The sequence below is a fragment of the Centrocercus urophasianus genome, unplaced genomic scaffold (assembly GCF_019232065.1).
Source record: "Centrocercus urophasianus isolate 14NV4802_14NV808 unplaced genomic scaffold, USGS_Curo_1.0 seq_9, whole genome shotgun sequence".
Taxonomy (NCBI): Eukaryota; Metazoa; Chordata; class Aves; order Galliformes; family Phasianidae; genus Centrocercus; species Centrocercus urophasianus.
Window position 1 is genome coordinate 34,105,971 of NW_024885532.1, and position 16,939 is coordinate 34,122,909.

Genomic DNA, 16,939 nt, shown 5'->3' on the forward strand with positions numbered 1-16,939 from the left:
ATTTAAGTGTCCTCATTTGTGCACATTATTTTGTTTTTATTAAATTTCATCTTTTATTCAAGTTCATCTTTTTTTGCTGTCTATTCAGAGATCATCTCGGAAGGTTTTGTACAGATTTTGTCACATCAGTTTCATTCTTTTTATTTTTTTTTTGGATCACATCTGCAGTCTGGTGGGACTTCTTGATGGTTGCACTGCAAGTAATCATTGTCTGTTGTGGGGACTGCTTATCGCTTATTTTCTCTATCTAGTTCATCTATAAAGGTGCTTTTCCTTTATTCAAGGACAGTTTTCTTTCTTTAATAGCCTTTGCCTAAATCAGAAGCTGTGTAGGCAATCCCTGTTTGGTTTATCAGCCAGATCTCTCTTACCTCTTTTATCACTACCTGTTAGAAGATCTCAGAAACACCTAATGGAGGTGATTCATACTCTTCACATCATACTTGTCCAGAGTTATTATTCAGTGATATAATTTCATTGCTTGTCTTTGGATGAGGTAGACTTGCTTGTTGGTTGGTCTGCAGGTAGCTTCCCAGTCCTGGTTTCAAAGATCAGGATCCTGTTTGCAGCTTTGTGTTCCTCAGGGGCTGAGTTTGATCCATGCAGGAAGTTTCACACTGGAACTTTTCCTTTGGCTACAAGGTGTTTATTTTGAATGTATTTTGCTCCTCTTGCTTATGTAAAAATAAATAAATAAATAAAAAATCTTGTTACATTTAAATTTGAGGTGGCTTATACAAGGTAACAACCATAAAATTCCTGTTCACTAATCATTGATAACTGTGGATCATTTTTCTTTAGGTTGTAAAAACTGTTGGTCTTCGTGAAGTTTGGTTTTTTGGACTGCAGTACGTGGACAGCAAAGGCTACTCAACGTGGCTGAAGCTAAATAAAAAGGTAATAATTTCCTGGCACTTAAGCAAATATATGAATGTTATATTTTTTAAATATACTTTTATAAGATTTGTTGCTTTGATGTTATAGGTGAGATTTATCAAATTAATCAAGTAGTAGCTTCTTGTTTGCTTTAAATTACAAAATACAGTGTTTAGAAGATATAGAAATACAGTGTCTCACCCTGCTGTCCATGCTGCTTTGGATGATGCCCAAGGTACAGATGACTTCCATATTTGTCCCTATACTCCCGTTCACTCTCTGTTAGCCCATGAGCTTCATGAATTACTTGTCGTAGAAAGTCATTAAATCTTTGCAGCTCTCCTCTGGGCCAGCTCCAACAGCTCTGTGTCCTCCTTGTGTTGGAGGCCCAAAACACCATGTGGGATCTCACAAGAGCAGAGGGGGAGAATCACCTCTCTCAATCTGCTGGTCACACTTCTCTTGATGCAACCCAGGACACAGTTGGCCTTCTGGGCTGCAAGCTCATGTTTTTGGCTGAAGTTGAGTCCTTCAGCAACTGAAATCCTTTTGCTCAGGGCTGCTCTCAAGCCATTCTGTGCCCAACCTGTATCTGTGCTGGGATTGCCCTGACCCATGCGCAGGACCTTGCACTTGGCCTTGTTGAACTTCATGAGAAATTCATGAGCATGGTTGCAGCGTAACTCGTTACCATTTTTCATACTTTCTACTAGTCAAGCAAACTGTGGGGTAAAGTTGTAAAAGGACTACTTGTGCTCATGAAATTAAGTATGAAGTGAGGTGCACGTGGAATTGGGATGTATGAAATTTATTCTGAATTTACCTTTTAACAATTGCTTGTTTTACTTATTACTTGCTGTTAAAATGATCTTTTCTTGTCATTATCAGTGCTGAAAGCTGAGCTCCAATAAAATAGAAAAGTAACAGAAGATCTGTTTGTGTATAAATTATAGGCCAGACAGCTTAGACTAGACTTATAAGCTGATCACATCTGATTTCTTCAAGGAAATCATCATAAGTCTTGTCCATACATTCTACAAAAAGGTGATGAATGGAACCATGATTTTTGCACAGAAACAAAGCACATATATTTAGCTCAATAGTACAAAGACTTCTTTTAAAAGAATAGTTCAGCTTTACTCTTAAGTTAATATGCTGTAATACTTGCTACGGAATCCTTATTAAACATTTTGTTTCTTCCTGCAAGTCATTGGTGTCAAGTTCATTGTATTTATTATAACATTTAGTGCTCTTCCTATGTTTTCTTTCTTTCTTTTCTTCCTTAGGTAACACAGCAAGATGTAAGGAAAGAAAATCCTTTGCAGTTTAAATTCAGGGCCAAGTTTTTTCCAGAGGATGTATCTGAAGAGTTAATCCAGGAAATAACACAAAGACTTTTCTTCCTGCAAGTCAAAGAAGCTATCTTAAATGATGAGATATATTGTCCACCAGAAACGGCCGTTCTTCTCGCTTCTTATGCTGTCCAGTCCAAGTATGGAGATTACAATAAGGAGATACATAAACTAGGCTACCTAGCCAATGACAGGCTTCTCCCTCAGCGGTGAGACAGACCATAAATACGTCTTTTTGCATTGTTTGCTCTGTATAAACTTGATTGCAGCACACTCATAGTGAAAATATGAGGTTAAAAATGCAATTAATGGTAGCTTTTTTAAAAGAGTGCATGTTCTGCTGGTAGAACTTACAAGGAAGCAGTATCCCGGTTTAGACTAAATATCAAAGCATCGCAACTGTGGGTGTTTCTGGAGGCCTATTTCTTGTCCCATCCTCAACCAGCTGCACAGATTTAGCCAGTGAAATTTTCAGGTTATGTGGAATATGTACTGATCTATCATTGCTGGAGTCTTGCCTCTGCTGAATTAAAATCATGTTAAGTTATTCAGGTTTATCCTTTTTCTTCACTTCATGGTGTTTTTATGCAAGAAGTTTTGGTAAATGATAGTAAATTCCTGAGAAATAGTTATAAAATACGTTTTCTGCTGTGTGTTTAACTTACAAATGCTGACCTGGACAGAAAATTTAGAAAATGAGTTCTTGTCATAATTGTCGTGTGAATGTTTTTGTATCAGTTACTCATGTAGGTGCCTAGGAAAGGTAAGCACCAGGATTATAGTTCTGGGTTGCTTTTTTTTCCTCCTCGCAGCTGAAACTGTCCCTGCATTGGCAGTAAGGCAAGCATTGAACACAAATTTGCAAAGCTAGATAGTTTTGTTAGTGCAAATGAATTTGTGACTGTGTATTGTCAACAAATGTATGCTCACTAAATATGTAACTCTGGTGCATCTTCAAAGAGATGAGAACTGTGGAATAATTTCAGTTTTCTTTGAGATTCACATAGTCTTTTTTTTTTTTTAATTCAAAAACAAAAAGTAGAGATTAGCTAAGAGTGAGAATCTCCTAGCTAGTAAAAAAGCATTTCAAAAGGTGATAAATGTTTAAATAAACATTTCTGTAAATGTTTCAGTCTTTTTAAAAACTTTGGGTAAGTATTGGCTGCTTGCTTCCTTCTTATTACAGTGGATTCCTAAGGAAATACTCTTCTGGAGCAATGTAGAAGGCAAAGAGGCTAAGAATCAGTACAACTAATTACTAAATATAATAGTTCACAAATCTTTGTCTCTGCTAAGCTGATGACAGCCTTTGGACCACAGGAGTGCTTGTGTACAGCACAGATTCAAATACTTAAGATGCTCCTCTTCAGTAGACATATGTTCAGATGATTTCCCAGAACATTTTCAATGAGTTGTGTCAGTTTGTGCTGGGTGGGCACATAGCTTTTGTATTCATTCTAGCACAGTTACTCCTGATTTGCCTCCAGTCACCAGAGATTTGCTAGAAGACTTTCAAGTACTTAATAGAAATACTTCAAAACAATGTAATGTCAGAAATACTTGTTTCAGGAAGCAGGCTAGCTTTTCCACTTGTGGAAAAGAGTGAGAGGATTTGCAGTTCTCCTTACCTATAGAGTTACTTTCACTGGTCAGAATATTGTGGATTTCTTGGCTCAGAGTTACGAGTTGGGCAGCAGCAAGATGGCTAGTAAGTCTGTGTGAAACTGCTGGCTGCGTTTCATCAGTAGCATGTGGAGGGAGAACCAGATGATGAGATGGCTGTGTACCTAGATGTGGGGTAGAGTAGCAAAATGAGCAAGTGTGAGACAGACATCCCCTACAGAGATAAACACTGCGTTAGTATCTTCTGCATCATGCTGTCTGTTTCTTATGCAGTTCCGTAGAAACATAGGGAAAAGTAGTAAACTTGTTGTACTGATTAAATAAAAATGAAGAAAAAAAAAACTGCTCTGACTTCTTTTAGTAAGATCATCTTGCAGTCCTCTTTTAGTTAATTGCCCTTTAAAGTAATTTCTCCAGGAATGCTTGAAAAGTTAGGTGCATAGAGTAAAAGCATAATTACATCCATAATTGCAGCCTGCTGCAGGTAAAGCTCAAATCAGCTTTCTTCACTATTCTGATTTTCTGTGACAACAGAATGAAAGCTTGAATTGAATGCATCTGTAAATACGTGAAGGTCAATTTGTGGCATTGTGTGTGAAGTCTTAGGAAGTCTGTGTGTTTTGGGGAGTTCCAAATGTTACATTTTATGGCATTAGTGAAAGTTGCTACATGCCACCGTGTGACTTGTATTATAATGAGGCTGTGTAGAACACCATGAAGAAAATGAATCCATGCTATTTTCTAAATGTTTTTCTTTTTGAAATTCAGAACTTGTGCTTTTGGGTGAAAAGATGAGCAGTCTATAGGAAGTAATGTTTAAATTTCTTCAAGAGTATGTTGTGCCACAAGGTTTGAAAAAAAACAAAGTTTAAGAGATTAAATGATAATTTTAATAACAATTTCTATTCACAGTGTGTTAGAACAGCACAAACTGACAAAAGAACAATGGGAAGAGAGAATACAGAACTGGCATGAAGAGCACAGGGGAATGTTAAGGTAATCACATAGAAAATGTTCCAAGGCCTGTAAGGGTATTTCTTATTATCAAGATGTGTTTTGGGTGGTGTTGTTTTGCTTGGAAACTTCTGCTCTGGCTGGCACAAGCAGTTACCAAAAACTGCCATGGAAGTTTGGATGAGAGTTGAATTTCCAGTTGGATTGTTGGCTACCTACGTGATTTCTGGTAGGACTGTCAACTGCCTTTGTTTGTAGTTGCATGCTTCTAAAATACATTTATTTCTTTTCTCCTCAGGCTGAAAAGACAAAGTGCAGAGATCAAGCTGTATTTGAGTGTAGGGTGTAAAATGCTGCAAATATTTAAATCAATGTACATGTGAATTTCCAGGAAGTGTTTGATTCCTAACTAAATTTCTCACTAATAAGTTGCTCTGTAGCTCCCCTATTCTTACATTTTTATTTCTGACTTGTCTGTACTATGCATTTACACTTTTTTTTCCTGTTCTTTTTATCAGGGAAGATTCTATGATGGAGTACCTTAAGATAGCACAAGATTTGGAAATGTATGGAGTCAACTACTTTGAAATTAAGAATAAAAAAGGAACTGAGTTGTGGTTAGGAGTTGATGCATTGGGTCTGAATATTTATGAACACGATGATAAGTAAGTGGCAAATACTCATTTTTACAGTTTTGTCCTAGGAGAATCCTACCTGAGATCATACAAAAGCATATGTTTCAATAACACCTAGCAAAATGGGGTATCAAAGATCTTCTAATCTGTGTGAAAGGCAAAACATTCCAGGAGTTAATTTTATAAAAGGAACAGCAATTAGAAGAAGTGAATGGAGTTCTGTATAAACTTAAATTGATGTTGCGAAGTATGGATGTTTGTAGCAAGACCATTTTGATACAGTGGTGGTTTTTTCCCCCTGTACTTTTCACTCTGTTAAGACTCTTTTAAGTCAGGGTGAAAAGGACGTTGAGAAGCTGGACATTGATTGAGAAGTTTGCAAGAATTGCAATTAAGAATAGAGCTCTTAGAGCAGGAAGAACTTTGGTATCTAAAAAGGAAACCTTCTAGACATCTAGGAAAGCAGATGGATCTTCTGTTCTGATAGAGATCAGATTCTGCCATACTTAAATATGGGTAGAGCTGAAATACACAGAGCTTAGTCTTAATACTGAGGAGCAGACTCATTCTTTTGTTTCTTTTCAGGCACTTCTGTGAGTCGTATCTAGTCTTAGTGGTACTTCCACAGTGATTTAAAGTAAATCGTGTCCAACACCAGATCAGAGCTGTCATCTGAACTGAAATTACGTGCTTGGATGTGTATCTCCTTAGCAAAATTCTGTGAGCCTTAATTGCCATTAGATGGCAACATAACTCCTGAAAGATGATGAAAATATTCAGGAAATGGTCAAATGAGGTTGAACGATCAACCATTTTTTTGGTACTTTAATTCAGATGGATAACAATCTTAATAACTTAAACCTTTTTTAAAATACTTTAATTAACATAATATAAACTCAGAAAACTTTCTGTGCTGATGGAGTCAAATATATTTTATAATTTAAGAACTGTTTCTTTTCAGAGTTAAAAGTTTGCAGTTGGTGCAAAGCATTGTAACGGCTTCTCAACTTAATTCTACTTAAAATGCAAGTGGATGAAATCCAGTGTGAACTTTGGAAATGTGATGTATCTTACAGCTGAGTTAAACTGAAGTACACTGTTACTGGAGGCTGATGTAATTTCAGTCTTTGCAACATCTAGCTTTTCTAAAGTTATATCCCCATTGAAATAGTTGTCCATTTCTCTGACAAGAAAATTATCAGTGGCTGATAAAGAATCATGGTATTTGGTGTGTATTCCACTTGTATTTAATGGTAGCAGAATATGTCAAAACCAAACTTTCTCAAGTTCTTCTGTTGCAGTGCTATTAGAATGTGAAACTGACTCTTACAAACTCATCAAATGAGTATGTGAAATTGTCAACTAAAATATGCTTCAACTGTTGTCTTGGTAGGTTTTGTAATTTAATTGTGGCAGTGAAAACAGGATGAAAATAAGGCTAATGTGTCAGTGGACATTAATGAAATGCCTGTCTTTTTCTTCTTTTAATGAGAACTTTTTCTCTTTGAAGGCTGACACCCAAGATTGGTTTTCCTTGGAGTGAAATAAGAAACATCTCTTTCAATGACAAGAAGTTTGTTATAAAGCCAATTGACAAAAAGGCCCCTGTAAGTTGTCTGTGGAATAGTATGCCTTTTTATGTGAAGGGTTTCAAGCCTCAAGGAGCCTGCTTTGGTACTATGGCATAAGAATATAATATTATGCCTTTTTGTATCGGTAGAATATTCAGTAATCAAAAAGAAATTCAGGTTTTGAAATGTGGTACATTTATTTTTACTCTCTTCCTTCTTGTTGACACTTAGCTGGCGTATAGAAAGAAATCTTATGTTTTGTGATGAATTGAAAAGCTGCTCTGTAGCATGCTGAATTCCCTGCACTCCCACCTCTTCTTTTTTGTTTTGGTTTTTTGCTTGGATTACAGTAGCACCTTCCATCAGACTGTGTGGGTCAAAACATGAAGTTTTTTGCATTGAAACACAGAAAATAGTGCTGCTACTTAAAAATTAAAAAGGGTAATTTTGAGTGAAATAGGTAACCTCTACATAGAGGAGCACAGGTAGGCTTTTGAATTTACCTTATAGGCTCCTTATGGTAACTGGACTTTGGAGGAAGAGTATAAAAATGCCAGTGAACTTAAATGTAACAAATGCACAAATGCAGTAATACTTTGACTCTCATCACAGCTGAGTTTTTCAACTGATGGATGTGTGCATTTTTCTAGGATTTTGTTTTTTATGCGCCTCGTCTGAGGATTAACAAGCGCATTTTGGCACTGTGTATGGGAAATCATGAATTGTACATGAGGAGGCGGAAACCTGATACAATTGAAGTGCAACAGATGAAGGCCCAGGCTAGAGAGGAGAAACATCAGAAACAATTGGAAAGGTAATTAACAAACTTCTATGAAACAGAAGGAAAATTCTTCTATCCTTTTCAGAATACCGAGTCATAGAATATCAAACATCCTTGCGTTCTGGAGAAGACGTTTGCTTTTCTTTCTGTGACGTGTGGGCAGGTTTGCGCACTGGCATGGTTCACCTGTTCTAATAGAAAGCCGTATCTCTCTGGAGCTTTCAGCATAGTAATAGTAGCTCTATTGTTGTTTCTCATTAAGTTTTTTGTGAAGCATTTAAAGTTTCTGTTGCTTGATTCTTAGGGACTTTTATACTCATGTGAACCGTGAAAGCAAGCTTAGCAAAGAATATAGCAACTTACCTTTTGTGTATTCAAAAAATATAGTGACTATTTCTAGCCCAGATGGAACATGCAACTTGTGTAAAATGCAACTATAATCTTGGCTTTACTTGGTTGGACCATAACCAAGGCTGCTAATTGGTTCTGTTCATAATTCTTTATGTACTATATTTTGAAATGAAGAGACTTAGTTATTAGGCTTGAATATGAATTCAAAGCATTGAAAATTAAGTGTTTCTTTATTATTTGAGTAAACTGAGAACAAATGCTTCCGGAATCCTCAGGGTAGAATTTAATTCATGTACTTAATATTAAAAAAAAAAAAAGAAAAAAAGCTTTTTATTATTTTCAGGGCACAACTTGAAAATGAGAAGAAGAAGAGAGAGATTGCAGAAAAGGAAAAGGAAAGAATAGAGCGTGAAAAAGAAGAATTAATGGAACGCTTAAGACAAATTGAAGAACAAACAATGAAAGCTCAGAAAGGTGAGCTCCCACTGCTCCTGGATTTGTTCTGTCTGATAACACCGTTCAGTTCGCTTGGTAGGGCGGTTCCGTGGTTTGTGTTTTGTTTTTCTTTGTGGTGTTCTGTTTGCTTTTTTTGAATTTATTTTAATAGTGAGACAAGATAGTGGTGTTTATGCTTTAATTTCAGAAGAGCTGTTCTTTTCAAAGTTGAAAGTTGAGGTAGGTGGGTATTTTCATAATATAAAACCGATTCCTAATATAGCAAGAGTCTTAATCTTCATTTATAAAAACAAAATTAAACAGCATACAGTTGAACTCAGATTTTATGACATGCTTGAAGTGCTGAAAATCTGAGGCTGGGGGAGGTAGTGGGTCTGCAGTTATTCAGAGTAATTTCTACAGGATTTTGTTGAATTTAGCTTTTCATTTGGAAGTTCCTTATCCCTTTATTTTCCCATTCCCTTGCTGGTGTTGAGAACTTCAAAAATTCAAGTCTGAATGGATTTTAGTGAATAAACCATGTGTGGTCAGTAAACAGTTTTTATATTGAGCTATTCTGTGCAGCCACTATCTTTACTGCTTTCCCTCTCCTCTTATAGAATCATAGAATGACTTGGGTTGAAAAGGACCACAATGATCATCTAGTTTCAACTAGATAACCCTCTGTTATGTGCAGATCCACCAGACCAGGCTGCCCAGAGCCACATCCAGCCTGGCCTTGAATGCCTCCAGGGATGGGGCATCCACAGCCTCCTTGGGCAACCTGTTCCAGTGTGTCACTACCCTCTGAGTGAAAAACTTCCTCCTAATATCTGACCTAAATCTCTCCTGTTTCAGCTTAAAACCATTCCCCCTTGTCCTATCACTATCTCTTTTTTTTTTTTTTTTTTTTTCTTCAGATTTGCTTTGTATTCAGAAAAGTTTCATTCTTCTGTTCATAACTGTTGGCTTCAAGCACGATAAAGACAATCACTGTCTGTAGCTATGCAAATATGCCTACACTTTCTCTAGCTCTGCCTCCATAGCATCCAGTATTTTGGTGCAAAACAGTCTGGATGCATCCAGACAGACAACACAAAATCTGTGCGCTGGAATTGTTGAAGGGAGATGTTAAATTTAGAAGTGGAATGCATCTAGTAGGGCAAAAAAGTCAGAGATGCACTTTCAGTTCACAGCAGTGAGTTGCTATAAGTTCCACAATCTTTGAAAGGTAGTTTGACTAAATGCAGACATTTTTCACCAGGCACTGAAAAGGCACTTCTGTTGGTGTGAAGGGTACATATACTGGATGTGTATTCCATCCCTTGCTTAAACCCCTCATGCCAAAGCTTCTCTGATAAAAGATTTAAAGCTTTTTTTTTTTGTTTGGCTTGTGGTTAGATTTTTTTTTATCTGGTGAAATGAGTTTCATGTTTGCTTTATTTAAAAAGTTTGGGTCTAAATTTCAAACAAACTAACAAAAAAGTGATCTTGGGCAAAACATTCAGCAGGGAAAATGTCAACTGAAGTATTTTTTGTGAAAATAGATGTTAAGGAACCTGAAAAATGAGCAGTGTTTGCAAAGCCACTCTGACCTGGTGACCGTGTTCCAGTTGCTGCTTTTGTAAGAGCAGGACATAAATGTCAAAACCATGAAATTTTGGAGAACTTAAACAGGAATCACATTGTAGCTTAGAGTTCTTGAGAGCTGTGTTTTCAAAGAAAACTCTGGAAGCACCTCTTGGTCTCTGTGTTCTGAGAATGTCATTCAGAATGGAATACAGTATCATTTGGAATTATTTCATTAAGTTAAACGGTGTGCTCAATCTTGATTGTAATAAAGAAAAAATAAGACTCTTGCTATGTTGAAGTTGTTAAGCACTTTATTTGGAAATACCTTCACTAATAAGTTACTATGACAGAAATTGTTTGGTCTTTCTTTTAATGTAACAACATACTCTGAAGAAGATTGTTCTAAAGGAAAGAATGTAAATATGAAACTATCAAACATAAGTAAAAGGGGAAGGGGGAATAATTTCTCAATTCTGGTAACCTTTATAGGCAGTACAGTCTATCTGATGTAGTACATCATACGTGTTACTAGCTTGTTTAGCATTCTTTTTAGATATGGACTCATGCTTATATAAATGGTGCCTTTGTTCTGTAGTTAACGTGGTAGCTTAGTGTTCTCCATCTTCACTGGGAGGATTTGTCTGTTCAAATAGCGTTTTAAACATTGGTGCATTTTGTTTAGTTTTATAGGTACTGCACTGTACAACTCACCATACCTGTAATGCAGTGCCCATGATTTGGGCTTCAAATTTTGATTATTAAAAAAAAAAATTCCCTGTTCAATTCTTCCCTTGAAATTACAGTACCTGTGGATTGTTTCCTCTTAACTCCCAAAGTTAAGAGAGTCAGAGTTCTGCCCTTTAGCTTGCAGTGTTTTCCTAACCAGGCATCTAGACAACTGTTATCCATCCTTTTCTTGATTACAGTTTTTCCTTGTTGCACTTTTTGGAAGTCTGTTCTCTGACCTCTCAAATGGATCTCAGTCATTTTGCTGGAAGTGCATGTCTAGAGTGTCAACTGCATTTAAGATAATCCTGTAAAGCATTTCAATGGAGTAGAAGTCTTTGGTTTTTTTTTGTGGTAATAGGGTGATTTAATATATGTAGAAACTCATCTGTAGTGATTGGTGTGTTCATATCTGTTTGTTTTTATCAGAAAGCTGATAACTTTCTGCAACTCTGAGCTATGAGGTGAAGTACATCCAAAGTGTGTTAAAGAGGGTAAAAAACTATACGTTTTTTCTAGACATGGAGTGTATCTTCAGGGGATGTGCTGGCAGTTCTTAGCTTAAGTCAGGCTCACTTGAGGCAGTCCTGTAAAGCTTTGTGGTAGCTGTTATCTGTGTTACATATGACTAAGAATGAAATAAAGATATGTTGCCTGCAAACTGTCCCTTTGGCAGAGCTAGAGGAACAGACCAGAAGAGCTCTAGAACTGGATCAGGAGCGAAAACGTGCGAAAGAAGAAGCAGAGCGCCTGGAAAAGGAGCGCCGAGCTGCTGAAGAAGCTAAAGCTGCTCTAGCCAAGCAGGCAGCTGATCAAATGAAGAACCAGGAGCAGCTAGTAAGAACCTTTAATCTTGCATTGAAGCAAATGGAAAAACATAATTGAAATTTGCATTGGAATTTTAGTTCACTTTACAAAATAGATGTAACAAATATGTGAAGTACCCTGTGCTTTGTTACAGAATGTTGTGGGACTTCAAAAAACAAAACAAAACAAAAAAAGCTCAAACCTCTTAGGTTTTACTCTGCTTAGAGCATTATCTTCTCGCATTCTGTGCTGGATGACTTCTTATTGAAGAATTATTGTGGTAAATGAGAAGGGAATGAAAATTTTATAGGAAAGTATTTCTCAACTGTAGAACAACTTTTGGTAGTCTTTAAACTCAGCACACCATGCTTGAGGCAAGATTTATCTTAACAGTACTGAGATTATCATCTAAAGTCATCAGCTTTTTGTTGAAACTGTTAGAGCTGTATTAAAGTGAAACAGTGCCAAATGGTAATTTGTAACTGCAGGTCTTTATTTCCTAGCAAGTTTGGAAGTGAAGAAGATAGATTATTCCCCATCCCAGACAGTCTCCTATCAGACAAAAATACTGATTCTCTTTGTCTGTCATGCATGTTTAAAATTTCTATTTTTAATAAGCGGAGCAGTGATGAATGGTAAATGACTTTCTTCAAAGGCTCTGCTCTCTTCCGCTGCAGAGCTGAAGTGGTACTGAACTAAAACTTCTGTCCTCTTTTTTGTTTTAGGCAGCAGAACTTGCTGAATTCACTGCCAAGATTGCACTTCTGGAGGAGGCCAAGAAAAAAAAAGAGGAGGAAGCCTCAGAATGGCAGCACAAAGTAATGAGCTCATGTTGTGGGAAGTCAGACCTTAAGAGAAACTAAGGGAGATAACTGCAGAAATACCAATGAAATTCCATGGGATTGGGTCTCATTCCCTTCAGGCCTTAGAGAGGCTTTTTTTTTTTTTAAGAGTTTTGTTCTCCTATTTTTTTTTTTATTTGAAGCTACTTTGTACTTATATTTAACTCACTGATAAACAGGAAAGGGGGGATTTTATCACAAATATATGATCAGAGATTTAAAATGGCTTTCTTATGTGAGGTGATAGATTGAAGCTTTGTGCTGGAAAAGAAACACATTAAAAGGGAGGTGTAAATAAAGTAATAATAAAAAATCATGAGTGGTGGTAAAAAGATGGATCAGAATTAGGACAAAGGCACATAAAATGTCACTAGGTTATAAAGCAAAATTCTCAGCTCTTCGGTGGCCACACTTGGGGCACTGTGCTTAGTTCTGGGCTCCCCAGTAGAGGAGAAACTTGGACGTACTTGAAACAGTCCAGAAAAAGGCCACCAAGCTGATGAAAGAACTGGGGCATCTCTCCTGGGAGGATAGATTTCTCAATTATTTCTTGTGAATTTTTAACTAGTTTAAATCAACTTTAAAAATACTGTTTTGTTTACTGTATTTAGGCTTTTGCAGCCCAGGAGGACTTAGAAAAGACCAAAGAAGAACTGAAATCTGTGATGTCTGCTCCTCCTCCGCCTCCTCCCCCACCAGTTATTCCTCCAACAGAGAACGAACACGATGAACATGATGAAAACAATGCTGAAGCCAGTGCAGAACTGTCTTCTGATGGTGTCATGAATCACAGGAGTGAGGAGGAACGGGTAACAGAAACACAGAAAAATGAACGTGTTAAGAAACAGCTCCAGGTAATGAAGGCATATGGTTGTATCAACATAATTCAGGCTTTGGGTTTTTGTTCTTTATTTTTAAAAGGTCTCATTGAAGTTTGGTGTGCCAAGGAAGCACCCTTCTTATCAGTTACTGGGCTTTATTACTAATTTAACAACCACTATTGTTCATAGTGCTGCAGAGCAGAATAAATGGAAAGACCAGATGCAGGATTATGCTTTGTAGCTTAGAAATATTAGTGTGTTGTCACACTGGACAGTGAAGGTTAAAAGTAATTATATAATAGCTGGGATACTGAACATTGAAACTTAATGCTTTCCTTTTGAGCTCTGAAATCTATTGATTAGTATGAACAGATGCTTGCTTATAGTATTTGGGTTTATTTGCTGCTGCTCACAGACATCATGAAAGTAGAGGCTGGAATATTCCCCTTGAGGATGAATCTTATTTCCCTGAAAGAGCATTTCCTTTTAGATCAGTCTTATCTCTCAAAGTATAATAATCTAATGTTAGTGGTGACAGTTTGCCATGTTATGAAGTATCTGTTTGGGATGGAAAGGAAAGAAGTGGAAAGTTGCTTCTTTTTCTGGCAGCAATATTTTAATAGCATGATTCCATAATGCATCTTTTCTACTTGCCCAGTCACTGACAGAATCAGGGAGATGAGCGTGCTGTCTTCAGTCAAGCAGAAATAGAAATAATGTAATTTTCCTGTTTTATCTTCTGGTCCCTCTTGGATGTTAGGTTATAAGGTCGTTTTTTTTGTTTGTTTGATGCTCACATACCTGTAAGGAAGGAATCTTGTGCTGTCATCTTCTTTGTTCTACAGTCTTTTTGATAGACCTTAGAGTTTTAGTTGCTGAAGAGTACAGACAGTATTTCATTGGTTGACATTCTGGAATCCCTGTGCAAGCTGCAGGATAGGTATTATCAGAAATTCCAGAATCATGAAAAGATTAGTTAAAGCACTTAAATTCAAATATTTTATTCAACAGGCTTTAAGTTCTGAGTTGGCCCAAGCCAGAGATGAAACCAAGAAAACACAAAATGATGTCCTTCATGCTGAGAATGTTAAAGCAGGCCGTGATAAGTACAAGACTCTTCGACAAATCCGACAAGGCAATACAAAGCAGCGTATTGATGAGTTTGAAGCAATGTGAGAGCTGTTATTTTGCATATATGTTCCTCGTAAAGCTGAACCACCAACAGAGAAAAAAGCAGGCCTTTGCAGATTTGATGGATTGCACCCCACTTTGCCAAAGCACTTAATACCAGTTTGACTACAGTGGTTAAAGACAAATTTAGGGGAAGCTATTCAACAGTAAGGCAGTCTGCCATCCCTAGCTTTGCAGGGGGAGGGTGTGGAGAATAATAGCGATTTTTTTTTCCCCATCATGTCTTCAGTTTTGTTGTTTTGTAGTTTTTTCTTTGAAAACTGATGTGAAGTGTACGACGATTGACAAGTGTACATACTGCTTAAACGTGAAAGAATAAAGGAGCTGAACCAAAACTGGATAGGTACTATTTCAGGATGATGAAGTTTGACGTTAAGTTTTTCAATATAGGTACACCACGAAGAGTTTGATATCACTGACTTTGTTTCTTTTTTTGCCTCCCAAACGAAATTCTTAGGTGTTTCATGTCCTGTCATCATTGATGGTTTTCTTTGCCTACCTGTTCACAAAGGTCTGGATGGCAGGTGGTAGTTCCAGATGTTTGTCTGAATGGAACACTACCTGTAGGCAGCACATGGCTGCTGATAGGCTGGAATATGTATTGCTTTTCCCTAGGTGATTATTTTAGATACCCAAAGTGTTTAAATGCAACAAAATGCAACAACAACAACAAAAAAGCTTTGTATGCTATTTGCTTGTAATTATTTTATTTGCAGTAGGGAGACCCTGGACCTTTCTGGCAAGGGAGCATATGAAAACATCAGTCCCAGGGAGGGGACAGTATCCTACCTCACTACTACATACATGATGACTGGTCCTTCAAACACCATGAAAAAGCTCTGTTACTATGTAGTAATATCATAAATTCTAGGAGTCCTTGCTCCTAGGATTTTCTTTGACATTAAGATGGAATTATAGTGCTAAATGCTGTCTAACTGCCTTTTGTTGAGCTTAAATTGTAAAAGCATCTTGTATTTTTTTTAAAGGTGTAACCTGTCACTGGTATCCTATCTTCTGGGAGGGGTGTGGAAAGTGCATATGAGTTAATTCGCTGTTGGACTTCAAAATACGAAATGAAAGTTCCCAGAATTGGAGTTAAAAGTATTTATAGCTTCAGTTTTGAGTGAAGCTAGTATTGTTACTGTCATATCTGATGTCAGATCATTAAGTCCTTTCCTTCTTGAAAAGGAGACTTGCTCCTTTTTTCCTTTTTTCTTTATTTGAGAAATCCTCGGAAACGAACTTCAGAAATACCTTCATTGTTGATGTGCAGTTGTTCCTTCTGTTAGAGTACCTTAGTAAATATCTACAATGGAAGAACCCTGCTTTCTCTGAGGATGGTTCAGCTCTTTTCTGTTTGATATTATGCACTCATAAATTTACACTTATCTATTAAAATTTGCCATTTTATTAAACGTATTTTTTTTTTCATGCACAATAGGTTTAATTTTCTTATGAACAGTCCAACTAAGTTTTTTTTATTTTGCAGAGTTAAAGGTTGGCTACGTGGGGTGACATCACGGAATTAGAATAAAAATACGTTAATATATTTTTGGTTTGTGGGGCTAAACATATCTCATTAACCTTGAGGACTGATGTGCAAATGCTGTGCACGTGCTTCGGAATGCTGCTTGGTGGAAGCTGGCGTTTCTACTTGCAGTGCCCTGTAAGTGTAGTTGCTGTTTCACGGGCTTCATCCACTGAAACGTGAGCCATTTCCTGAAGAATTTGGATAGTTTGCCGTAGCAGGTGAAATACTGTGCTTCCACTGGGTCCTTGTTTTTCCCTGGGCAGTGTGCACTAACATTGATACATCGGTTTCAGCGTTGGGGAAAAGTAACAGGAAAGTTTGCTGTTCATAAACCTACAGTATATAGAGTAGGGCTGAATGGATTAGATCCATTTATAAAGCTGTGTGATTTTTTTTTTTCTAAAAACAACCAGGAACAACCATTTGTAATACAGATTTTCACAGTGAACAAAGTGGTAACAGCTGCTGTCAGCAGTGGCTGGGAGCGCTTACTGGTGCAGGAATACTAAGAGTACATTGAATGATTACTTGGTGACATAATTTTCCACATGCTTTTTCCTTTAGCATCCTGTTTTGTGTTGTACAATTAAGCTACAGTTACATCTACTATTTTGGATAACATTCATTGGTTAACAATAAAGAGATACAGTAAATTTCTCTGAGGTCTGTTGTTATTTAATGCACTTTTTTTTTCCCCAAACAGCTCTGCTGAATGTATTAAGCTTTTTCCAGAGCAGTGTAGAAGTGTTGGTAATCAGTCTTTTGTTTCACAGGTCAGTCCAATTGAAATGTAAAAATAAAATTTCTTAAATTGTATCCTTAGGGAATGACATTCCACTTACAAAGTCAACACATACAATTGGGAGGATGC

The 16,939-nt window shown here is 37.0% G+C and overlaps 1 protein-coding gene across 2 annotated transcripts in view; it reads left to right on the forward strand.

The window, feature by feature from the left end:
• The window catches only part of RDX (radixin), a 38,743-nt gene extending 22,018 nt beyond the window's left edge, over positions 1-16,725 (forward strand). For both annotated transcript variants that reach the window (XM_042838775.1, XM_042838776.1), the window contains exons 4-14: positions 802-897; positions 2,163-2,437; positions 4,764-4,847; positions 5,324-5,470; positions 6,951-7,047; positions 7,662-7,825; positions 8,487-8,617; positions 11,553-11,713; positions 12,409-12,501; positions 13,137-13,379; positions 14,358-16,725. In XM_042838775.1, the coding sequence (XP_042694709.1) occupies positions 802-897; positions 2,163-2,437; positions 4,764-4,847; positions 5,324-5,470; positions 6,951-7,047; positions 7,662-7,825; positions 8,487-8,617; positions 11,553-11,713; positions 12,409-12,501; positions 13,137-13,379; positions 14,358-14,522 (1,656 nt within the window). In that variant the 3' untranslated portion in view covers positions 14,523-16,725. The remainder of the gene's footprint in view (positions 1-801; positions 898-2,162; positions 2,438-4,763; positions 4,848-5,323; positions 5,471-6,950; positions 7,048-7,661; positions 7,826-8,486; positions 8,618-11,552; positions 11,714-12,408; positions 12,502-13,136; positions 13,380-14,357) is intronic.
• Positions 16,726-16,939: the final 214 nt, after the last annotated feature.